General features: G+C 40.4%; 1 protein-coding gene across 5 annotated transcripts in view; it reads right to left on the reverse strand.

The window, feature by feature from the left end:
• CNNM2 (cyclin and CBS domain divalent metal cation transport mediator 2) overlaps positions 1 to 24,828 on the reverse strand; it is a 150,670-nt gene extending 125,842 nt beyond the window's left edge. For all 5 annotated transcript variants that reach the window (XR_009005651.1, XR_009005652.1, XM_007187220.2 and 2 more), the window contains exon 1: positions 22,954 to 24,828. Coding sequence is in view for 3 of the 5 variants with exons in the window: in XM_007187220.2 (XP_007187282.2) it covers positions 22,954 to 24,574 (1,621 nt within the window). In the remaining 2 variants the exon portion in view is untranslated. The remainder of the gene's footprint in view (positions 1 to 22,953) is intronic.
• Positions 24,829 to 25,175: the final 347 nt, after the last annotated feature.

Genomic DNA, 25,175 nt, shown 5'->3' on the forward strand with positions numbered 1-25,175 from the left:
ACTGCAGCATTTTTTGCAGTTGCCAACATATGGAAACAACCTAAGTATCCACAGACAGATGAATAGATTTTAAAAATGTTACACACACACACACACACCCCCCCCACAGAGAGGAATATTATTCAGCCTTAAAAAAGAAGGAAATCCTGCCATTTGCAACAACATGGATGAACCCAGAGGCCACTATACAGAAAGATAAATATTGCATGATCTCACTATATATGAAAACTGAAAATTGGAACTCAAAGTAACATAAAGTAAAATGGTGGTTACCAGAGTCTGGGGGATGAGTGGGAGAAAAGGGGAGATGTTGATCAAAAGGTACAAACTTTCAGTTATAACTTCTGGAGACCTAATGTATGGTGACTATAGTTAATAACAATATATCTTATACCAAAGTTTGCTAAGAGTAAATCTCAAGTGTTCTCACCACACATACACAAGAAAGATAACTATGGGAGGTGATGGATATGTTAATTCACCTGATTATGGTAATCATTTCACAATGTATACATATATCAAAACATCACACTGTACTCCTTAAACATACACAATTTTCATTCATCAAAAAAATAATTAGAATTTTTCATTTTAAAAATAAAATAAAAGTCAATAAAAAAGAGAAAGGAAAGACAAATGTAACAAGCCAAAGCAACAGCACCTAGGAAGACAAAGAGGTGGAGAGCATGGAGCTCGACTTGAGCACGGCTGCAGCTTGAAGGATATGGGAGGGGCAGGTAGGAGAAGAGCCTGATGTGCCTCTTTTGAATAAGTGAATAAAGGAATGCATGCAAAAGGAAAACTAATATGTGCTTTCTACTGGCAAAAATATATATACTCTATTTGCGGTAATACATACTTGCTTTGTGTTTTGTATTATTGGTTAAGGGTCAACAGGAGGCAGTTGGAAGTAGCACTGGATTAAGAACTACGAAATCCAGGTTCTGGTCCTAACTTTGTCACTAACTACACAAATGGTCTTGGGCAAAACACTTAGTGCTCATCTAGAAAATAAGATGTTTGAAATAGATTCACTACTATGTCTTCCTATCTCAAACATCTATTTTCACACTAGAATGGAAGAAGGAACGGTTTAATATCGACAAAGATGGGCAAGAGAGACTTTGCAGAATGAAACTTTTTAAAAGGAGTAAGATGACAAAACCACTGGATGAAAAGTGTGGGAGGGGTTCAGGGAAAACACAATCTCAAAATATCACCCCACAGCTTACTCATTAATTATCAAGGGAGGAAGGTACTTTTCAATGTAGTATTCTTGCCAGAAAAAAAAAAAAAAAAGATTTAAACTGATTCTAACTATGAGGGAAAAAAATCAGACAAATCCAGATTGTGGAACACTCTACAAAACAACTAGCCTGGACTCCAAAAATGTCAATGTCATGAAAGAAAAAAAGGAAAGGGAACTATTCCAGATTAAAGGACATCACACATGAAAAGATGCTCAACATTACTAATCATCAGGGAAATGCAAGTCAAAACCACAATGAGATATCACCTAACATCTGTCAGAATGGCTATCATCAAAAAGAACACAAATAACAAATGTTGGCGAGGATGTGGAGAAAAGGGAACCCTGTGCACTGTTGATGGGGATGTAAATTGGTGCAGCCCCCATGGAAAACAGTATGGAGGTTTCTCAAAAAAACGAAAAATCTAACTACCATATGACCCAGCAATTCCACTGCTGGGAATATATTCAAAACAAAAACAAAAACACTAATTAGAAAAGATGCATGCACCCCAATGCTCACAGAGGCATTATTTACAATTGCCAAGACACAGAAACAACCTAAGTGTCTATCAACAGATGAGTGGATAAAGAAGATGTAGTATATGTACGTGTACACACACACACACACACACACACACACACACACACACACTGGAATACTACTCAGCCATAAAAAAGAACAAAATTTTGCCATTTGCAGCAACACGAATGGACTTGGACGGCATTATGCTAAGTGAAATAAACTAGACAGAGAAAGACAAATACTGTATGACATCACTTATATGTGGAATCTAAAAAATACAACAAACTAATGAATATAACAAAAAAGAAGCAGACTCACAGATATAGAGAACAAACTAGTGGTTACCAGTGGGGAGGGGGGGGAAGGGTCAATATAGGGGTGGGGTAGTGAGAGGTACAAACTACTGGGTGTAAGATAGTCTCAAGGATGTATTGTACAACACAGGGAATATAGCCAATATTTTGTAATAACTGTAAATGGAAAGTAACCTTTAAAAATTGTATAAAAAAAAAAATATATATATATATATCAAAAAAATTTTTTAAAGGACACCAAAGAGATCAGACAATTAAATGAATATGGTTGAATATTAGACAATATATTTGTATTGATATCAAATTTCTTGAGTGTGATAATGTTACTGCGATTATTTGGGAGAACATCCTTATATTTAAGAGATCCACACTGAAGTATTTAGGAGTGAAGTATCATGATATCTGCAACCTACTTTCAAATGATCAATGGTTCAGGAAAAAAAAAAACACATATATGTACACACATATATGTACATATGTATATATGGAAAGACAGACAAAAGTGGCAAAATATTAACAATTAATAAATCTAGATGAGAGGTATACAGGAATTCATTATACCATTATTTAAACTTTTCTGTGTTGGAATTTTTTTCAAAATAAAAAGTTGCGTGAGGGGAGGATGAGTGAAAATTAGGCAGAAAAGAGCAAGGTCAATCTTGAAAGAGGCAGTATAAGAGATACAAAAGTAGTAATTTAAAGACCAAAAAGAATTAAGAAATAGAGGTGTTAAATATATAGTATATAATTATAAGTGGTGTAAGAGTTAGAGATCAGCAGAGATTTCAAGAAAAAAATGGCATTCTAACAAGGTATTAAAGGCACAGCAGAGTCTTAGGTGGGCAGAACTAAGTGTCTTTTAGGAAAAGGAACATGAGCAGAAGTGTGCCAGCCACAGTATGTTTATATAGAAACACTTATACACATGTAAATATAGACATATAGACATACAGACATATACTTATTACATATATGAAGTTATGAGACTGCCCTTTTGGACAGAAGGTACAAATATGGGTTAGAGCCAGAATATGAAGAGTTCTGCAAACTCTGGAAGGGTCTGGATTCCATACAGGAGATATAGGGAACTCTTGTATTCCCAACTCTTTTGTATTTTCCCCCTAAATAATAAAGGGCTTCCCTGGTAGCACACTGGTTAAGAATCTACCTGCCAATGCAGGGGACACGAGTTCGAGACCTGGTCTGGGAAGATCCCACATTCTGTGGAGCAACTAAGACCGTGCGCCGCAACTACTGAGCCTGTGCTCGAGAGTCCCCAAGCCACAACTACTGAGCCCGCGTGCCACAACTACTGAAGCCCTCGCGCCTACAGCCCATGCTCTGCAACAAGAGAAGCCACCGCAATGAGAAGCCTGCGCACCGCAACAAAGAGTAGCCCCTGCTCTCTGCAACTAGAGAAAAGCCCACATGCAGCAACAAAGACCCAAAGTAGCCAAAAATAAAATAAATTAAATTAAATAAATAAACTTTTTTTAATTAAAAAAAAAAAAATAAAGTAATGCCTGCTTGCTTTGGGGGAAGACCATTGCCCTGTGTTTGTGGTGCTTGCATTCACTTGGGATTCCAAATGACCTGGGGAGAGAAAACGAGCCTCGCCTTCTCTGCAGTTAACACTTAAGGCTTTGGGGTCCTTTATTTGGCAGGGAGAGTTGGTAAAGTGAGTAATACACTATTTTTGGAAGATAAGGCTGGACAGTTTGAAAATGTTAAGTTTGGACACAATGTTTAACCCTGGAACTGCACCTTAAAAACCAGTACAGTAATAGAATGTTCTTTTGGCCAGGTGCTCCCTGTAATTTATAAGGAATTCCAAAAGACACTTGTGTGTGGGCAGGTCTGTGAAGACAGTATAGTCTTTTGACCTGGGAGGCCCAGAGGCCCTTTCAGTGTGCCTATGAGGTGAAAACCTGTCATAATGACACTAACATATTACTTGGCCTTTTTTACCACTCTCAAGTGGATTTCCTAACTACATAACAATGAATTGAAAGCAGATGCCCATGAGAACATAGGTGTCTTATTAAAGAGATCCATGTCAGTTTCTAATGTATTCATAAATTATAATAAAGATGACTATATAAAAAAAAAGTAATGCCTGTTTAATTTAGAAAATATAGAAAAGTAATAAGATAAATATAAAAATCATCCTATCTTTATTAGTAACATTTTGGTGTATTTCCTACCATCTTTTTTTTTTTTTTTTTTTTTTTTTTGGCTGCACTGGGTCTTCGTTGCTGCGCACAGGCTTTCTCTAGTTGCAGCAAGCAGGGGCTACTCTTCATTGCGGTGCTCAGGCTTCTCACCGTGGTGGCTTCTCTTGTTGCAGAGGACGGGCTCTAGGTGCACGGGCTTCAGTAGTTGTGGCACGTGGCTCAGTAGTTGTGGCTCATGGGCTCTAGGGCACAGGCTCAGTAATTGTGGTGCACGCGCTTAGTTGCTCTGTGGCATGTGGGATCTCCCCAGACCAGGGATGGAACCCGTGTCCCCTGCATTGACAGGCGGATTCCCAACCACTGCACCACCAGGGAAGTCCCCCTACCATCTTTTTATGTAGTTTTAGAATCATAGCTGAGCCCACGTTGTTTTTTTTACTTAAAATAATCATTTCCCTATGTTATTAAAAACCTTACATTACTCTAAATGGTTGCATCAAATGTACATATCCAGATTTGCTTCACCATTCCTAAATACTAGATTTTTAGATTGTTTATAAATTTTTGCTATTTAAAAAAATATTTAGCTCCTCAAAATATTGAAAATAGAATAACCAAATGATCCAGCAATTCCACTTCTGGGTATATACTCAAAAGAACTGAAAGCAGGGACTTGAACAGATATTTGTACACCCATATTCATAGCTACATTATCTTCAATAGTCAAAAAGTGGAAGCAACCCAAGTGTCTATTGATGGATGAATGGATTAAAAAAAAAAAAGACGGTATATACACACACTGGAATATTATTTGACCTTAAAAAGGGAGTAAATTCTAACATACGCTACGACATGGATGAACCTTGAGGACATTATGCTAAGTGAAATAAGCCAGTCACAAAAGATGCTGTATGATTCCACTCACATGAGGTACCCAGTGTAGTCAAATTCAGAGACAAAGTAGAATGGTGGTTGCAGGGCCTGGGGTGGGGAGGGATGGGGAGTTGTTGTTTAATGGGTACAGAGTTTTAGTTCTGCAAGATGAAAAGAGTTCTGAAGATTGGTTTGCACAACAATGAGAATGTACTTAACACTACTGAACTATACACTTAAAAATGGTTAAGATGGTATATTGTATGTGTATTTACCATAATTTTTTTAATTAATAAAAGTTTATAATTTTAAAAAATATTTTTAGATGAGCATCTCTATGTTTTAAGTTTTACATGCATTTCTGGTAGTTCCTGTGATGAGATTTCTGAAAGTGGAGCTACTAGACTAAAGGACATGCAAAAAGCATCAGGTTCTTAAGCATATTGCCAAATTACCTTCTAGGAAGATCATCACACCATTAATATTATAACAGAGTCTCACACCACACCCTCAATAATATTCACTTCAATCGTTCAACAATATTTATTGTGCCCAGCCCTGTTGTAGGCCCTGGGAATACAGGTGGGAGCAAGACAGACAAAAGTCCCTGCCCTCATGGAGCATATGTTCTGGTGAGAGAAGCAGGCCAAAAATTTTTAAATTAAAAAAGAAAAAGAAAGTAAACAAAAGTTATGATATAGTATGGGGTAAAGGAAGAAAAAAATAAAGAAGGGAAAGCAGATAAACATTGCAGAGGAGGGGCTGAAATTTTAGATAGGAAGGCCATAGACAGCCTCACTGACTTGGTGAAATCTGAGTAAAGATCTGAAGGAAGGAAGCAAGCCATAAAGCTATCTGGGGGAAGGGCATTCCAGGGACAGGGAGCAGCAACTACAAAGACCCTAAAGCAGGCCTAGAATGCCCCCAGTATCCAAGAAACAGCCAGAAGGCCACTGTGGTCGAAACAAAGAGTCAGGGAAAAAGTAGTAGGAGATGCAATCAGAGAAGAGGTCACGGGGCCTTGATAACTGTACATTATCATTCTCTCTTTTCGATTCAATTTGATTTCATTATGGTAAGAATGCTTAATATGAGATCTACCTTCTTAACAAAATTTTAAGTGTACAATACAGTATTGTTAACTATGGATACAAATGTTGTATAGCAGACATCTGGAACTCATTCATCTTACTTTTATCATTTTTTTCTATACTGGCTATTTTTTTTTTTTTTTAATTTTTTTTTTTTTTAATTTATTTATTTTATTTATTTATTTATTTTTGGCTGTGCTGGGTCTTCGGTTCGTGCGAGGGCTTTCTCCAGTTGCGGCAAGTGGGGGCCACTCTTCATCGCGGTGTGCGGGCCTCTCACTATCGCGGCCCCTCCCGTTGCGGGGCACAGGCTCCAGACGCGCAGGCTCAGTAGCTGTGGCTCACGGGCCCAGCCGCTCCGTGGCATGTGGGATCCTCCCAGACCAGGGCTCGAACCCGTGTCTCCTGCATTAGCAGGCAGACTCTCAACCACTGCGCCACCAGGGAAGCCCTATACTGGCTATTTTGATAGGTAAAAAGACAATGTATTAGTCTGCTTGAGCTACTATAACAAAATACCATAGTGGATGGCAAAAACAACCGACATTTATTTCTCACAGTTCCAGAGGCTGGGATGTCCACGATCAAGGTGCTGGCAGAGAGCCAGCAGTTCCTGGTGAGAGCCCTCTTCCTGTGTCCTCACATGGCAGAGAGAGGGTAATCTCTGTCTCCTTCTTCCTCTAACCCCATCATGAGGGCCCTACCCTCATGACCTCATCTAATCCTAATTACCTCCCAAAGGCTCCATCTCCAAATACCATCACACTGGGGACTTCAACATATGATTTGGGGTGCGGGGGTGACAGTTCAGTCCACGGAAGATGATATCGTACTATTTTGATTACAGGAGGTTTCTGATAAACTGGTAAGATGAAAACTATGTCTAAGGAAGATCAACTTAGTAGAGGCATACTTGATGAAATAGACAAAATAAGGGAAGCAATCTTGGAAGTTTTACAATAATCAAGATGAAGAGATTGATTCATTCATTCATTGAGAATGCATTTATGGAGCACCTAAGACAGAGTAGGCACTGAACGAGGCACAAATAAAAGTGACTAAGGGCTGCAGTAGTAGAAGCTGGAATGGAAAGAAAACAAAAAGTGTAAGAGGTATTTTCAAAAAATGTCAATTAAATTTGGTAACAAGATACAGGGGGCAAAGAGAGTATAAAGTTCCTATGTATTACAAGTTACTTCAGAACAGGAAAAATATCTAAGTCATCTTTGCATCCCACACAGTTTTTTTTTTATTATGATACTGAATAAATGCTTAAGGATTAAAAGTGAGTCAAAGAAAACATTCTAGGGCTTCCCTGGTGGCGCAGTGGTTGAGAGTCTGCCTGCCAGTGCAGGGGACACGGGTTCGAGCCCTGGTCTGGGAGGATCCCGCATGCCGCGGAGCAGCTGGGCCCGTGGGCCACAGCTACTGAGCCTGCGCGTCTGGAGCTTGTGCTCCGCAACAAAAGAGGCCGCGACGGTGAGAGGCCCGCGCACCGCGATGAAGAGTGGCCCCCACTTGCCGCAACTTGAGAAAGCCCGCGCACAGAAACGAAGACCCAACACAGCCAAAAATAAATAAATAAATAATTTAAAAAAAAAAAAGAAAAGAAAACATTCTAAAGATGGAAAAAGACCATGGAAGATAAAGACAAAATCTTGGGGAATGCTCAATTAGAAATGGAAGGAAGAAATCAGGAATCTAAAAGGAAAAGGAAGGAGTCAGAGAAACAGGAAGAGAAACAAGACTGTGCTGAAGAGCTAACCTGAATGTGAAAAGCAGCAAAGCAGTCAAGGAAGTGAGGAAAGATGACAACCAAGATGTGGATTTGACAATAAAAGGAGTCACTGGTCGTGACAGTTTGAAGCCAGACTGCAGAGGATTAAAGATGAAGCCAGGGGCAAGGAAAAGGAAGTAACTACCTGTTCCTTAGGAAATCTTGTAGTAAAAGGATAAAGGAAAACTAGACAGGTAACGATTCCTTAACACGCATAACTCTGCCAGAAATGCCTACGTTGGCCTCTGCACATGCAGTGAGGCTAAGGAAGCTTTAAGGAAGTATTTACAACATTCGCCCCAGTTGGGGGCCTCAAACAACCAGGTGGGTTGAATGAATACAGGAAAGATTCGATCTGTACCATGTATGAAGAGGCAGCAAGTCTTCACAGTTGCTACTAACAGCTGGTTTGGTAAGCAGCCTTAAGAGGTCAGAGAAAGTAATACCTGTAGTGAGAACTTGGTTTGTTGGATTTTAGCTAACGTGTGCTAAACCAGCTTACGTCAATTAACATTCTTTTTTCTGTTTGTTTAGTCTCACTATGAGACTGTTAGAGGCTCTCCTCAAACATCCGGAGATGTTTGGCTGTCCATTCATATTTAAGAGGGTTATGCTTAAATGCTGGCAAAGGCTCTGTGTCAACTGATGAGCTTCACTGTAGAGTAACCATGCCAAAACTTCTGTATATTTTTAAATATCAAGGAACTGAGTAATAATAAATTTATTTGACTGCCTAATACGCATGGGACTATTTAAGAACACTACTGTTTGTAAGAAAGCAAACATCAATTTCACTTCCTAAAATGCTTAGTTTTCTTGGGAAGTTAGATAAAAGGAGTAGAGGCAAAATCCACTGTCATTATTTTATCTCATTCGAAAACACACTTTAGGAAAGATGCCTAAATGACAGCTAACTTATCCTATAAATAAATATAAAGTTTCTGTATACGTTCAGAAATAGAAAGAAGATCACATCTTTTTATCTATCTGAGATAAATGATGTATAACAGGTGTATAATTTCATAGGAATATAATCAAAGAAATACCTGATCTCATCAAAGTTAAAAAGTCTTTTTATTGTAGCAAATGCATAAGGTAGTCTGGAAACTACTGAGCTTCAAGCATGTGTGGTTCCAGTACATTCCTTTTACTCTTTTTTCCCCTTTTAATAATTATTACTGGTTTTACAGTGATGATTTCTTTTCTTTTTTTTTTAACTGGGGTATAGTTGGTTTACAATGTTGTGTTAGTTTCTGCTGGACAGCAAAGTGAATCAGCTATATGTATACATATATCCCCTCCTTTTTGGATTTCCTTCCCATTTAGGTCACCACAGAGCACTGAGTAGGGTTCCCTGTCCTTTATAGGATGATTTTCTATAGATAAAAGGAAGCATCAGTTTCCAGAATCTCAATGTCCCCAAGTGAGAGGTATCTTGGGATTACTTTATGCTAAAAGTACAACTGTAGGTGAAACTCAACTACTTCACCAATCTTTTATTTAATAAGGGTAATCAAGTAAGTATCAAACAGCTTCATTCCAGGCAGTCCAGATACAAATCTAAACTGGATTTTGTCAAATGATAACATGTTTTGAAAACAAATGCAACACAAAAACCTAAATTCCTTTTTTTCAAATACAATATTAATTTTGCTAAGCTGTTGTACATGCACACATGCACTCACACATGTGTACACATACACACACACACCTTATGGGTTTTAAAATGCTATTCGTCTTTCATTCCAAACACTAAGGATTCCAGTGAGGAGGATAAAATGGCACAAATGACAGCATGGTTGCATTATGACAAAATAGTCCATATTTCCTAGGGAAAAAAAGGATAAGTTTCACCTAAGTACACTGAATTTCACTTAAATACCTAAATCAGTATAGTTCAAGTGACAAAATTTACACTTTTAATAAAATTTTAATGGATTTCATTTTTCCCCAAACATTACAAAACACGTGCTTAAGAAAACAACTTGATGGGATTAACATATGTATAAAATTGATAATCAGGACTTCCCTGCTGGCGCAGTGGTTAAGAATCCGCCTGCCAATGCAGGGGACACAGGTTCGAGCCCTGGTCCGGGAGGATCCCATATGCCATGGAGCAACTGAGCCCATGTGCCACAACTACTGAGCCCACGCTCTAGAACCCATGTGCCGCAACTACTGAGCCTGTGTGCTGCAACTACTGAGCCCGCACGCCTAGAGCCCATGCTCCACAACAAAAGAAGCCACCAATGAGAAGCCCGCACACCGCAATGAAGAGTAGCTCCCACTCACCACAACTAGAGAAAGCCCACGCACAGCAACTAAGACCCAACGCAGCCAAAAATAAATAAAATTTAAAAAAAAAAAGAATTAACAAGGACCTACTATATAGCACAGGGAACTAATAACCTATAAGGGAAAAGAATCTGAAAAAGAATATAACTGAATCACTGTGTTGTACCCCCGAAACTTACACAATATTGTAAATCAACTATACTTCAATAAAAAAATTAAAAACAAAAAACTTGAAGCAACAAAGAAAAACATACTTCCTCCCCTGAAACCCACCATCAAGAGGTAGTTATTTTCAATTAATATTTTAGTAAATGTTCTTCTAGCCTTTGCAGGTAAATGTATGTACACAGGAACAAGGAAGTAAAAATTTTAAAGAAAAAACTTAGCAGATGGCCCACACAATATGATTGTAATAGTATTTTACCCAATTGATTTGCTTGCAGCAGAATCTCACCCCCACCCCCAAACAATCTCATGCCCCCAAAGTATAAGCACGGGAGCAAGAAAAATCTCTCTGCTCAGTAATCAACTCTATAGAGACCGAATTATTCCTGCCATGCCTTAAATCAAGGTGGTACACTAGTGACTAAAGGAAACAAATCTTGAAGGAGATGAGAGAGCATGTTGTCTCATTCTAGCTGTTTTTAATGTTACCTCTAAAAACCTGCTCAAATATTTCCATCTCTTGCATGGTTCTCAGTACTGCCTAAGCCCCGAATGCCATTCTACAGAGGCTCCAAGTTGAGTCAGCACATTGTTTTTATGATTGCAGATGGGCAAATGGAAAAACTGAGGCTTTGCACACTCCCATAAAGATCAGATGATGCCCTCAGTCTGTCTTTGCTAGCATGGGAAAACATTCTCTCTCTCAGATTACCAGCCCCCCACCCCCCCACCCCCACACAAAAAAAGAAAAAAAAAAAAAGAGCATAGAGTTTCATTTTGTCTCTTCTGGTTACCTGGTACCCAAAAAACCTCAAGAATCATACTGACAATGGCAGTATGAAATGCAGAGTGACTAAAAGTCAGGGTTTTTCCTAGTCTCTGTAAAAACGACCCAAAGAAAAACCCTTGGTAAAATGGCCTGGAGAAGAAAGGCAGTACAGAACCACTTAGATACTAAGCAAACGCAGCCTTTTCTGTGCTCAGCTTCTAGCCCAAATCCCAAGTCTGATACAAAACCACTCTAAACATTAGATAGAAACAAATTAAGTTTTAAACTCCCAAGCTCCAGCCAGCTATATTTTTGGTGTCTTCGACACATTTCATACAGCCTATTTCTTTTTTTGTATATCTAATCTGAATCTGAAATAGAAATGTTACTCTTTCCTATCAAATTTCCCAAAGAATGACAATGTCAGTCATCAATAGAGCTTCACTCTATACATATGAAAGTGTTAAGTAAAAATGCCTAACTTTTTTTAAGGAAAAAATAAAGTCCACTACAATCAAATGAAACATAAGGTAACCCCCCCCAAAATTCACATATTTTTGAAAAGCACTTTCCTATTTTAAGAACCATGTGTTACCTAATAAATGAGTTCAGCAAGGTTGCAGGCTACAAGATCAATATACAAAGATAGATTATATTTCTATATACTACCTATGAACAATCTAAAAATAAAAGTAATAAAACAATTCCATTTACAATAGCATTAAAAAATTTTTATTCCAAGTATTTTATTTAACAAAAAGATTACAAATACACTGAAAAATACAGAACATTGTTGAAGGAAATTAAAGAAGACCTAAATAAATGGAAAGATATCCCATATTCATGGATGAAAGATTTAATATTGTTAACACTGCAGTACTCCCCAAATTGATCTACAGATTCAATGCAATCTCTATCAAAATTCCAACTGCCTTTGCAGAAATGGACAAGAAGATCCATGAAAAATTCATACAGAAATGCAAGCAATCCTGACAATCAAATCGTCATGAAAAAGAAGAACAAAGTTGGAGAATTCATACTTCCCGATTTCAAAACTTAGTACAAGGGACTTCCCTGGTGGCACAGTGGTTGAGAATCTGCCTGCCAATGCAGGGGACACGGGTTTGATCCCTGGTCCGGGAGGATCCCACATGCCGTGGACAAACTGAGCCCATGCACCACAACTACTGAGCCCACGTGCCACAACTGCTGAGGCCCGCACGCCTGGAGCCCGTGCTCCACAACAGGAGAGGCCACTGCAATGAGAGGCCAGTGCACTGCAGGAAGAGTGGCCCCTGCTCGCCACAACTAGAGAAAGCCCATGCACAGCAACAAAGACCCAATGCAGCCAAAAATAAATAAGTAAATACATAAATAAATTTATTTAAAAAATAAAATTAAAAAATAAATAAATTTATTTTTTTTAAAAAAACTTAGTACAAAGCTACAAGAACCAAAAGAGTGTGGTACTGACATATGAAGACATAGATCAGTGGAACAGAATTTAGAGTCCAGAAATAAACCCTCACATTTATGGTCAATTGACTTGTGACAAGGATGCCAAGATAATTCAATGGGGAAAGAGTAGTCTTTTCAACAGATGGTGCTGGAACAACATGATATTCACATGCAAAAGGATGAATTTAGACTCCTATCTCACAGCACATACAAAAATTAACTCAAAATGGATTAAAGGCCTAAATGTAAAAGATAACCTATGAAAGCCTTAGAAGATAACATAGGCATAAAACTTTGTGACCTGGGACCGGACAATGGTTTCTTAGATATGACAATAAAAACAAAGCAACAAAAAAAAAAAAAAGAAAGAAATTGGACTTCATCAAAATTAAAACTTTTCTGCTTCAAAGGTTACTACCAAGAAAGTGAAAAGACAACCCACAGAATATGAGAAAATATTTGCAAATGATATACCTGGTAAGAAACTAGTATGTAGAATACAAAAAGAACTATTACAATTCAATAATAAAAAGACACAATTAAAAATGGGCAAAATATCTGAAGAGACTTTTCTCCAAAGAAGATAAACAAATGGCCAATAAGCACATGAAGTGATGCTCAACATCATTAGCCATTAGGAAAATACAAATCAAAACCACAATGAGACGGGACTTCCCTGGTGGTCAAGTGGCTAAAGACTCTGTGCTCCCAATGCAGGGGGCCTGGGTTCAATCCCTGGTCAGGGAACTAGATCCCACATGCAGGCCACAACTAAAGATCCCATGTGCCACAACTAAGACCCAGCACAGCCAAAAAAAAAAAAAAACACACACACACACAATGAGATACCACTTCACACCTACTAGGATGGCTATAATTAAACAAACAAACAAATCACAATAACAAGAGTTGGCAAGGATATGGAGAAATTGGAACTCTCATACATTATTGGTGGGAATGTAAAATGGTACAGCCACTTTGGAAAACAGTTTGGCAGTTTCTCAAAGAGTTAAAAATAGAGTTACCATATGAACCAGCCATCCTACTTCTAGTTATCTACCCAAGAGAATTGAAAACTTATGTCCACACAAAAACATGTATACCAGTAGTCACAGTAGCATTATTTATAATGACCAAAAACTAGAAACAGCCTAAATGTCCATCTACTGATGGGTGGATAAACAAAATGTGGTATATCCATAAAATGGAATATTATTTGACCATAAAAAAATAAATGAAATACTGATACATGCTACATGTATGTACTTGGATGTACTGATACATGCCATATGGATGTACATGGATGAACCTTGAAAACACTACACTAAGTAAAAGAAGCCAGACACAAAAGGCCACATTGTGTATGATTTCATTTATATGAAATGTCCAGAACAGGCAAATCCATAGAGACAGAAAGTAGATTAACAGTTTCCAGGGACTGTGGGGAGAGGAGAATGGAGAGTGACTACTAATGGGTTTCTTTCTGGAGTAGAAAATGTTCTGGAAGTAGACAGTAGTGATGGCTGTACACCTTGTGAATACACTAAAAACCACCAAGTTGTACACTATAAAAGGGTGAATTTTGTGGTATGTGAATTATATCTCAATTTCTAAAAATTTTAAAGTAACCATTTGTTTCAGCAGTAAAATGTTCCTAAGGAGAAATGGAATAATATGAGTTCCCTGTTAGTAAAGGTTAGTTTTCCCTAAGACCAGGACTCATAATGTTCTCAGCAGATTTGAATTTTTTCCAGGTATGTTATTCTACAAAGTTAACAAAGGGATTTTTGCAAAGACTGGCTATGATTACCCTATCCTAACACATCAACTATTAACACTTTTTCCATGTTTCCTTTCAGTCCGTATACATGTATATTTTTACATATCGATAATCTATGCAAAATAATCAGCAAAAATTTTCCCGTACTGCTACATGGCTTTCAAAATGATCATTAAATGGTTGTGATTAGTTGACACCTACAATTTTCTTAACTCCTTCCCCTCCATGTCCATTTTGAAGTGTTAGATATATTTAAGTTATCTCGAACTTTTCACTAGATATTTTTTGCAATATACATACAACATGAAAAGCCAACATAGCTCTTTCCTTCTCTTGAATTGTATCACTGAATTAAGATTTCCAGGGGAAATTACTAAACCCTTTGTAGGACATTTTTACGACTCCTGGTTGCCTTCTAAAAGTATTAAAAAGTTACATTGCTATAAGCAACAAAAACTTGCTATATTAGACATTGCCATTTTTTATGCTTTTGATGTAATCAATGTTAAAAGATTTTATCTGAGTAATCTGAGATCTTCCTTTAGTCTTCAAACTCTAGTTATTCAAAGGTTTCCAAAATCCATGAGCACTTGTTCTATTTCTTTTAAACTTTGTTGTTTTTTTCAGTCACAGATAAGGAGAATGAAGAATTTTTTAAAATTCAGCATTCTTACTCTAAGGAGGGTAGAACACGTAATCAATTGCCTTGTTTTCCTTAAAAATATATACACATGCAGCCATCTCATAAGTAACAGCAACCGCTAAAAAAGCCTAGAATTCAATCACAATAAAAAGAAAAACCTAACAATTAGCCCCTTTCAAGATTTCAATATTCAGGGTAATTTCCTGGCGGTCCAGCAGTTAGGACTCGGCGCTTTCACTGCCGTGGCCCAGGTTCAATCTCTGGTCAGGGAACTAAGATCCCGCCAACCGCAGCGGCCAAAAAAAAAAAAAAAGATTTCAACATTCATAACAACTATCAGCACACATGGCCCAAGGTGTCTCTCTTGACTTGCAATCTTTAGTCTAGAGAAAGACCAAGAACAACGTGGAAGAGTCTACAGAGCCATTACATAAAGATAATGGTTAACTGAGCACTAAGTGCCAAGTACTACCAGAAGCATTTTCATATTCATTATCACATGAATCCTTACTAAGTACCTTATGAGTTACAAAATATCCCATTTTACTATGGAAAAAACTGAGGCTTAAAGAGGCTAAGTTACTTGTCCAAAGTAGATCCAGGAAGAGCACATTTTTCTTAACCTTTATGCTAGCAGGTGGTATCCTCCCCACAGGATGTGAATTAAAAAAAAAAAAAAATCCCACCTAGGTCTGACAGCAAGAGGGGGTTAAGTATGAAGAAATGAGGATCTCACCATCATTACAGCAGTATTTATGATCAATGGTTGCACAGATGTAAAAGTGGGGGAGAGTCAGCACCCCCATTATCTCCATCAAGCCCTAAGCCAGTCTAATAAACGTATCATCTACAGAAAATGCTTGTTCTTAGTCCCCTTTCTTCCCCTTCCACAGCCTGCCACCCCTAACATCTCTCTATGTAGACATTCTGGAGGTGCCAGTGATGTGATTTGAAAGAAAGAATGCTTCTTACTGTCTCTCCTTTGCAGTGTTGGTAGGATTTGGGGTTTCGCATTTGTGTTCTGAGAAAATGATGATGAAAAGACAATACTAAAATTGTATTCAATCCCAGTCATCCATTTCCATGTATTTAGTTTAATGAATGTTCTTTATATGCCAAGCAAATCTTACTGGAATTGATGCTGACTACCAATTAAAATACATGCATTTAGAGAAAAGGGCCCTTTAAAAAGAAATATACTACTTTATATGTAACTAAAGTACTGTAAACATCTAATTCGAGTCCAGAGGTTTGTTCTTTTTTTTTTTTTTAATTTTTTTTTTTTTTTTAATAGCTACTTTATTTATTTATTTATTTATTTTTGGCTGTGTTGGGTCTTCGGTTCGTGCGAGGGCTTTCTCTAGTTGCGGCAAGTGGGGGCCACTCTTCATCGCGGTGCAGGGACCGCTCTTCATCGCGGTGCGCGGGCCTTTCACTATCGCGGCCCCTCCCGTTGCGGGGCACAGGCTCCAGACGCGCAGGCTCAGTAGTTGTGGCTCATGGGCCCAGCTGCTCCGTGGCATGTGGGATCTTCCCAGACCAGGGCTCGAACCCGTGTCCCCCGCATTAGCAGGCAGATTCTCAACCACTGCACCACCAGGGAAGCCCCCAGAGGTTTGTTCTTAAAAGTTTAAGTAGTTCAGGGCTTCCCTGGTGGCGCAGTGGTTGAGAGTCTGCCTGCCAATGCAGGGGACACGGGTTCGAGCCCTGGTCTGGGAGGATCCCACGTGCCGCGGAGCAGCTGGGCCCGTGAGCCACAATTACTGAGCCTGCGCGTCTGGAGCTTGTGCTCCGCAACAAGAGAGGCCGCGGCAGTGAGAGGCCCGCGCACCGCGATGAAGAGCGGCCCCTGCTTGCCGCAACTAGAGAAAGCCCTTGCACAGAAACGAAGACCCAACACAGCCGTAAGTAAATAAATAAATAAATAAATAAATAAAAGTTTAAGTAGTTCAAAAGCAAATAAAACCATAAAATATTATGTTGGCTCAGTCTATTTTGTGCATTTTCCTGGTTAAAAATATTTTAAACTTGTTTAGGTTTGCTAATAATTAAAATTCATGGGTACCTCACAGTACTTTGGAATGTTTCAGAATTTAAATAATTCTGAGGCCCTTTTGAGGGGAAGGGGCAGGTGCTATGTAATCCCCATAAAAACCAAGGAAAAAGCAGAACAAGATCCTTTCCTGTTTTGTCCACATCATACTAAGTCAGAGCTGATATTCAACTATGGTGTCTACTGACCTAAAAGGCTTCGGTGATTCTAACACAAATAACCCCCAAGTCAGACTGGATCATCTGAAAGAATTTAGCTTACATTATAAAAAACCTGAAAAAAAGGGGCCCATAGATGTACGAATGGAACACATGCTTCAAGTGCTTTGATGACTATTTCAATGGAAACTTCACAGACCTGTACCTTGAACAAAAATTAAAAGCGCTAAAGAAGTTTCACCCCATAGTCCCAAATCCAATCTTCATTACTCTCACAGAATAAATAACAACAACAACAACGAACTCATTCGAGGATATCTAAAACAAGTTAACTCAAAAGAAAAAGAAATAGCTTACACTGAACTACCTGAGGCTTCAATATAGATATCAATACCCATTTCTTAAAACACACTCGTAGTCTAACCTTAGCAGAGTAAAAAAACTCAATTAAAGTAAACTAAAATAAAATGAGGTCACACATTCAGACTTACTTTCCATGTAACAAAATGCCTGTCAAAGATGGTTTGAATGCTGGATATCAAAAATATTGACATCAAAATCACAAGGCAAATAAAACCAATGGCAAACCTATATATTTGCTTTTTCAGTGATGCGGCTGCCTTTAACTCTAACAAGAGTTTAAAGGTACCTTGAACTTGGAACCAGAAGTCCTGCTTGTTGGAATGGAGAGAACTCCATGCTAGAGTCAGGGACATAGGTTCTAGTCCTGTTGATGCTACTCGCTACGTGGGTGGCCCTAAGCAAGTCACTTAGCTTTCTCTCCTCAGGGTTTACTTTCCTTAGTTAAGAGGTTGACTAGACCAATGTTTCCTAAACTCACCTAATCATAAGAATTACCTCAGGGTAACCGTTAACAGTATGGATTCCAAACCCCCTTCCCTAAGAGATTCTGGTTGAGGAGGTCTCTGAGTGAGGCTTAGGAACTAATTCTTAATAAGTGATCCAAGTAAGTTTTATCATCTGGTAACCTTCACAAACACTGGACTGGATGATCCATGAGCTGCCTGCCTTCCAGCTCTGATTCTACACTATCTGGATATTTCAAAATGATGTTCTAAAAATATGCAAAATTATAATAGCATCACATGTGTTACTGCAAAAAGTTAAGAAACATACAAGATCAAAGAAACAAATACATCCACCCCTTCACCCTCAACACCATTCATACTTTTAAACATCAATAAAGACATCCTCCTAGATTCTAGGCAAGTGGAACACTTTATTTGGTGAGGAAAAAAGTTTTAAATATTAAACTCTCAGCACATTAATATGGAAAGACTTGTGTTATAGGAAGAGAGAATTGTACACCAAATGTTTTAAGTGAAAACTACACATTGTGTTCTTCCCTTAAAGAACATTATCTGATGAGCTCACCTGTTCCCAGTTTTAAAAAAGCTAAAAAACAGCCTGTCTGTCTCTAGCAGCTATGAAACAGCGAGCTCTGCAATACTGGAATGCAATTGTTACAAAGTTAAAAGAAACAAAACAAAGCAAAACAAACAAACAACTGGGTGGCTCAGAGCCCACTATCTTTTGTTAGGAAGGTTTTGTCAGGTATAGGGAGAGCGTCCAGGGCACTTTCTGCACACAAAGGTAGCAACCTTATTTAACTTTTCCTTCCTCTACACTACGTTGCTTTAGATGGTTTTTCCAAAATTCTCATAATCCACTAGTGGGATTTACTTTTACTCTCTGTTTTAGATTTATAAATAACTATAAAACTCACAAAAGAAAAAGACTGATGGTGTGGACCACAGGGGGGCAGGGCTGTACAGGATGCTCGCTGGCAACCATTTGTCACGTAAGTGGCTACAAAAGATGCAAATAAAATCAAGATTGAAACACAAAACTGGGTTTGGGTCAGCCTTGCAACACAAACAGATATGAGACTAAGAGTGAAACAGGACTACATACTTTAGCTATTAGTCAAACATCGCAGTGTTAGCATAAAACAGTGTCAAAGTGAATCTTGATGCTTGACCTGCAAATACTGGAAATGGAATTGTTTAGATTTAGGGTCATACAGGCCAAAAATGGATTTAACAGTGAAAGTGGGGACACCAACTGTTAGGTACAACATCACAGAAGCACTGGGTTTAAGGCCATATATATGTCTAAATACATTTCTGTGTTTGTTGCTCTCAGCAAGCCCTGAGGCAATGCTTTGACCAAACCTCACATTCAATTAAAACAGAAATATAAAATCAGGATCAAGGGGATCAGCATAATAGAATGGTTAAGAGGGCAGGTTTGGCTGTGACACAGACCAAGTTAAAACCCCAATCAACAAATTACTGAATGACCTTGAACACATCATTTCACCTATGCCTCAATTTCCTCATTTGTAAGATGGAGATGATGCTTTGCTCAGCTCTCAGATTTAAACAAGGTGATTCATGTAAAGCACTAAGCCCTGTACCTGGCAGAGAGTAAATAAATAGGTAATAATAATAGTAAGCTAACTGTAAAAATTAGCATAATTACTGTCTTCCAACCTCAAGTAAAGCTATAAGTTTCCTGGCAGCCAGGCAAAAACTTCTAATCATTAGAAAGAAGACATTTACATACACTATATAAAGGTAGCTTTTCATTTCTTTCCACATTACAGAAATTTCCCCCCTCCTTAGTAAAGAATAATTCAGACTAATGATGTAGAGCTATATCCAGAAAAGGCTTCAATGCAGACATTTTTAATTAGAAAGGATAATTTTCAATGAGATCTGGATTAAGGATCTAACCAGTTTGGTAGAGTTACAGTTGGTGTTGTTAGAAGAAAGAGGAAAAAAGAAGAAAAAGCCTTCAAACCATCCCACACAGCATTGCTCAATAGAGAAAAACAATAGCAGGTTGACTGTTCACATAACTTCATAATTGAATTAGAAAACGAAAAAGAAAAAAAAAAAATCAGGTGAAATATTTTAACTAACACAAAAGAAAGAAATAACACAGTTATTAGTAAGGTGAAAGTGACCAAACTCATCAAAAAAAGATCAAGGAAGGGAAAGTGAAAAATTAGTTATTCCTACAGTTTCAGTAACAAGCACCCACTCTACCCTTTTAAGATCATGGCTTAAATTTCCCATTTGCAACCAACTTTCTTTGCCCACTCTTCCTAATATGCTACTAGCTTGAATGTACCTTTAATCTGTACTGTCTTCTTAACTGAATACATCATTCTGGTTACAGACAAAAATAACATCTTGTGCATTTTTTTTTTAATATAATTCAGGGGAGGGCTTCCCTGGTGGAGCAGTGGTTAAGAATCCGCCTGCCAATGCAGGGGACACAGGTTTGAGCCCTGGTCTGGGGAGATCCCACATGCCACGGAGCAACTAAGCCCATGTGCCACAACTACTGAGCCTGTGCTCTAGAGACCGCGAGCCACAACTACTGAGCCCATGCACCACAACTAGTGAAGCCCGTGCGCCTAGAGCCCATGCTCCACAACAGAGAGAAGCCACTGCAATGAGAAGCCAGCGCACCACAACGAGGAGTAGCCCCCACTCGCCACAACTAGAGAAAGCCCGTACGCAGCAACAAAGATGCAACACAGCCAAAAATAAAATAAATAAATAAAATTTTTTAAAAATTCATGGGAAAATATTAGCAATTCAATCTTTAAAGGATACATTTCAAAGAAAATACTGTGAGAAGTAATTTGGGGAGAGGAGAAAGTTCCTAGTAAAAATAAATCAGTCATAGGAAAACTGTTCAAGGACAATCAAAAACAAATTTCAAAATAATGCAAATTTTGAAATTTTGAGTTAGGGGAAGGATTAATGAGTTGCAAGGTGCAGAACTAAATTCTCAAAGAGAAAAAAGACACAGAAGTGAAGAAAAGACTTCAGCAGGGAGTACACACCAGCGCTACCAATCCATCAGTAGATATGCAAAAATTCTGAATAATAAAAAACAAAAAACATAAACTATATTATCTGTATCAATATTGGGAAATTTAGCAACAGAAAGAAAATAAAGTATTTCAAAGCCATTTTCAAGCATTTCAAGATAATTTTCTATATTACAGATACTACAGCAAAATGAAAGAAGAGACTGGTTAGATGCTCTAATTAACAATTTAGTAGTGAAAGAATAACGACGTCCCAAAAGAAGCTTTGTCACCTAGAGATAATGGACATTTTCTTTTTACTGTTTAAGAATCTAGAAGAATCTCCTTCTGCTTTTAAATGCAAATTACCAATCTCTGAAGCACATTCTGCTCTATTCCTTTATCTGAAAATTACTGCAATGTGATTCTGTTCCAGAGAGGACACCATTCAGGCAAGAAAATGGAATTAGGACAACTACACACTCTATGTTCAAATCATCACATCCAGCGAGCTGTCACCACTTACACATGACCTTTTTCAGTGGAGAAACCACTATCAGTGATCAAAATTCTATTTGAAGAAGGAAAAGTTAGTTTTGAGGACTATCAGTTCATTAAAGGTTACACACACATTCCAGCATAATACATGAACATGCACCAGCATCATAACAATTTAAAAACTCAGTATCCCTTGGCTTTCAAATAACAAAACTGGCTATTTACTGGAAACGTTTTTAAAGCCAGAATTTCAGTGATAATAGTATGAGTTGCTATTTACCTGTTCATTACATGGTAAAACAAACCAAAAATACCACGATGCATGAAAGGTGAGCACACCACACTCTGCACTTCTCTTCCCTGGCAAAACTCCCTGGAACAGTGAACAGTGACTTGGAGACATACTTCAATTTAATGTACCAGGTGATTAAGGTTAAAAAGAACACTTTTAAACCAGAAAGTCTCAAGAAATAAATAAACCATAATAGAGGAATTCATCCCATTGTTAAAGATCCAAGCTTGCTGCCAAAACCACACTTGGTTTGGGAAATTTTATTTGTTGTCAGATAAACATAAATAGTGAAGAAAGCTAGGTAAGATAGAGCCTCATAAAAGGTTAACTTACCTCTAGTCTTTCCAAGTTATATATTAACGAATAGCTTTAGTTTTTTAAAAACCCTCTTTTCTAGCTAAGGCAAGTCATTCAAATGAGTGAATTTTTTGGTGATACCTGGCTTATCCCATACCATATTCTCAAAAGCGGACCCTAATCTCTCCCACAGGTCACCAGACAACCAGGAACAGAAACTACTGAAAATGCACTTCCAATCTCTGAAACGCCAGTGATTGTATAGGGTTTAGAAAAGCTGTTTAAACGTTTTCCAAATGCCTGCAATTAGTACATGTCAACCAAATGGCATAGCACGGCATGAGCGGGTCCCTACTTTCATCTACCCACTCAGAATCCAGGCAATGAATGCAGCAGACCTCTCAAGACCAGACTGCAGGGGGGAAGAGTACCATGCACAGAAAATAGGAACCCTGCTTTTTGATATGGGAAAAAACAAGTGATGGCAGTCTTGTGCTTTTAAAGAACCTAGAAGCGCTTACTAGTTCAATCCATCCCCAAATCCATGCCATCCTTTCAACTTTGCAATTAAAAGAGAAGAGAAATTCCGGTCAATTCGCCTTGGGGGGTTGTTCTGAGGGTAGAGGACTCAAGTAGGGAGGAGGATGGAGAGAGAAAGAGCAAGCCAATGAAAGATAGCAAAATTTCCCACCTTTCTTAAATTCTTCCAGCATAGCGTCCAACTTGGTGTCATTGAAAACAAAGTGCAAGGGGTGGTTATAAAATTTAGTGATGGTTTTCAGGGGAGTACAGTCATCTGGATCCACGAAGGCCAAGTCTTTGACAAAGAGGAGGTCCACGATGTTGGAGCGCTCCCCCTCAAATACTGGAATCCGAGTGTAGCCGCTCTCCATGATCTCCGACATGGTGTTGAAGTCCAGAATGGCTTCGCCGGTGATCATGAAACAGTCCCGGAGGGGAGTCATCACGTCCTCCACGGTCTTGGTGCGGAGCTCCAGCGCCCCTTGGATGATGTTCAGCTCCTCCTTTACAAGGTCGTTGTAGGGGTCTGTGACCCGGAGCATCTCCAGCAGTTTTTCCCGGTTATAGACGGTGCCTATCTCCTGGCCCAGGACGCAGTCCAGCAGCTTGCTTACGGGGTAAGAGGCGGGGAAGGTCATCATCATGAAAAACTTGGTGAGGAAGATGGTGTTGGCCCCCACAGCCAGGCCGTGCCGGGAGCAGATGGCCTGGGGCACGATCTCCCCGAAGATGACGATGCCGATGGTGGAGACCACCACCGCCACGAGGCCTGAGCCAGCTATGTCGTCGAGCAGGATGGTGAGCGTGGTGTTGACCAGCACGTTGCCCAGCAGCAGCGAGCACAGCAGGTAGTTGCCCTGCCTGCGCACGGGCTCGATGCGCTTGGCGTAATTCTTCTCCTTCTCCGTGCCGCAGTTCTGCACGATGCGCAGCTCCATCGGGTCCAGGGCCATGAGTCCCAGGTTGAGGCCGCTGAACATGCCCGAGAGGCACAGAAGCAGCGAAATGAAGATCACCTGCAGCCAGAAAGGCAGCAGGAACTTCTTCTCCTCCCCCACGATCATCTTGGTGTCCTCGCCGTCGTGATAAATCCAGGTGGTCTCGGCCCACGGGGGCGGCGGGAGCCCGGCCACCCCGGAGCCGCCCTTGCCCCCGACGGCGCCACCCGCAGACCCCGGGCCGCCGGCGCCCAGGGCTGGCGTGGAGAGCGACGTGCACAGGTAATAGGACTTGCTCTTCTCCATCTTGCGCAGCGGTTTGATCTCGATCTCAATGATGCCTGATGTACGGCGATTGAGAATGATATGGGGCAAGATGATGATATCTGATGTGCGGATGCCGCAGCGCTGGGGGCCGCTGTCCGGCTCCGGCGGCGCAGGGCCCCCCAGCCCGCGCTCGCCCGGGCTGTGGCGCCGCCGCTCATGCTCTGTGAAAGCAATGCGGGACCATGTCTCGTTGTTGATGTTCTGCCCGTACACCCGCAGCTTGACCCGGGTCCGCTCGCTCACCCGCAGCGCCCCCCCTTCCATGAACGACACGTCGTTCGTGTCCTCCAGCCGCAACCCGATGATCACAGTCTCCTCGTTCTCGCCCGACGCTGCGCAGCCGCCCGCGCCACAGCAGCAGCTCAGCAGAAGCAGCGGCAACAGCCGTCCAGCCGCCGCCTGCAGGACCCCCCGGCCGCGAGCGCTGAGGCTGCGGCGCGCCGCCATCTTCCAAGTGGGCAGTGCGGCGGCTGCCTGCCCGCCCGCCATCTTTACTTCGGGTTCACAAGTGCCCCAGCCAATCATAGGGTGGCTGCTCCAGCTGCAGCTTCATCCTTCCCACCCGGCGGCGCGAGCGCAGGCACCGGCCCCTGGGCGAGACTGCAACGCAGTGTTCGCACCCACTGCTCAGCAGTCCGCCTGCCTGACTGACACTGACTCGGCCTGGGCCAGCTCAGGAACCTCGAGGCTGGCGGGAGAGGAGAGAGGGGGAAGAAGTGCCAACCGTTCTTGCGAGAGGCAGGCAGAGCAGCTAATCACGAGCGGGCGTCCGCCCTCCCAGCCAGGGGGCTGGAATGGGGGCGTGGCCGTGAGCGGCGCCGCGAACCAATGGCAAGATAAATGGGTGGGGAGACGAGGGCCAGCGTCCTCCTCTGCACGCCAAGTTTCCAACTGAAAGGCGCGTGACTCTTGTGTATGTGCGAGGGGAGGAGGTGTGGCCAGCCGGTGCCCGAGAGCCAGTCACAGTTGAGAGCTGTACGAAAGGGGGCGGGGCCTTACTTCCGGCCGCCAATGAAAAGGGGCCATTCGCGAGTCCGAAAGCCCGGAGGGACCTCGGTAGTACATCCCGGCCCTTGGGTTGCCCCGCTGGACTAATGTCCTGCGGCCCGAGGCGGCTGGTTCTCGC

Source organism: Balaenoptera acutorostrata, chromosome 16 (genome assembly GCF_949987535.1).
Source record: "Balaenoptera acutorostrata chromosome 16, mBalAcu1.1, whole genome shotgun sequence".
Classification (NCBI taxonomy): Eukaryota; Metazoa; Chordata; class Mammalia; order Artiodactyla; family Balaenopteridae; genus Balaenoptera; species Balaenoptera acutorostrata.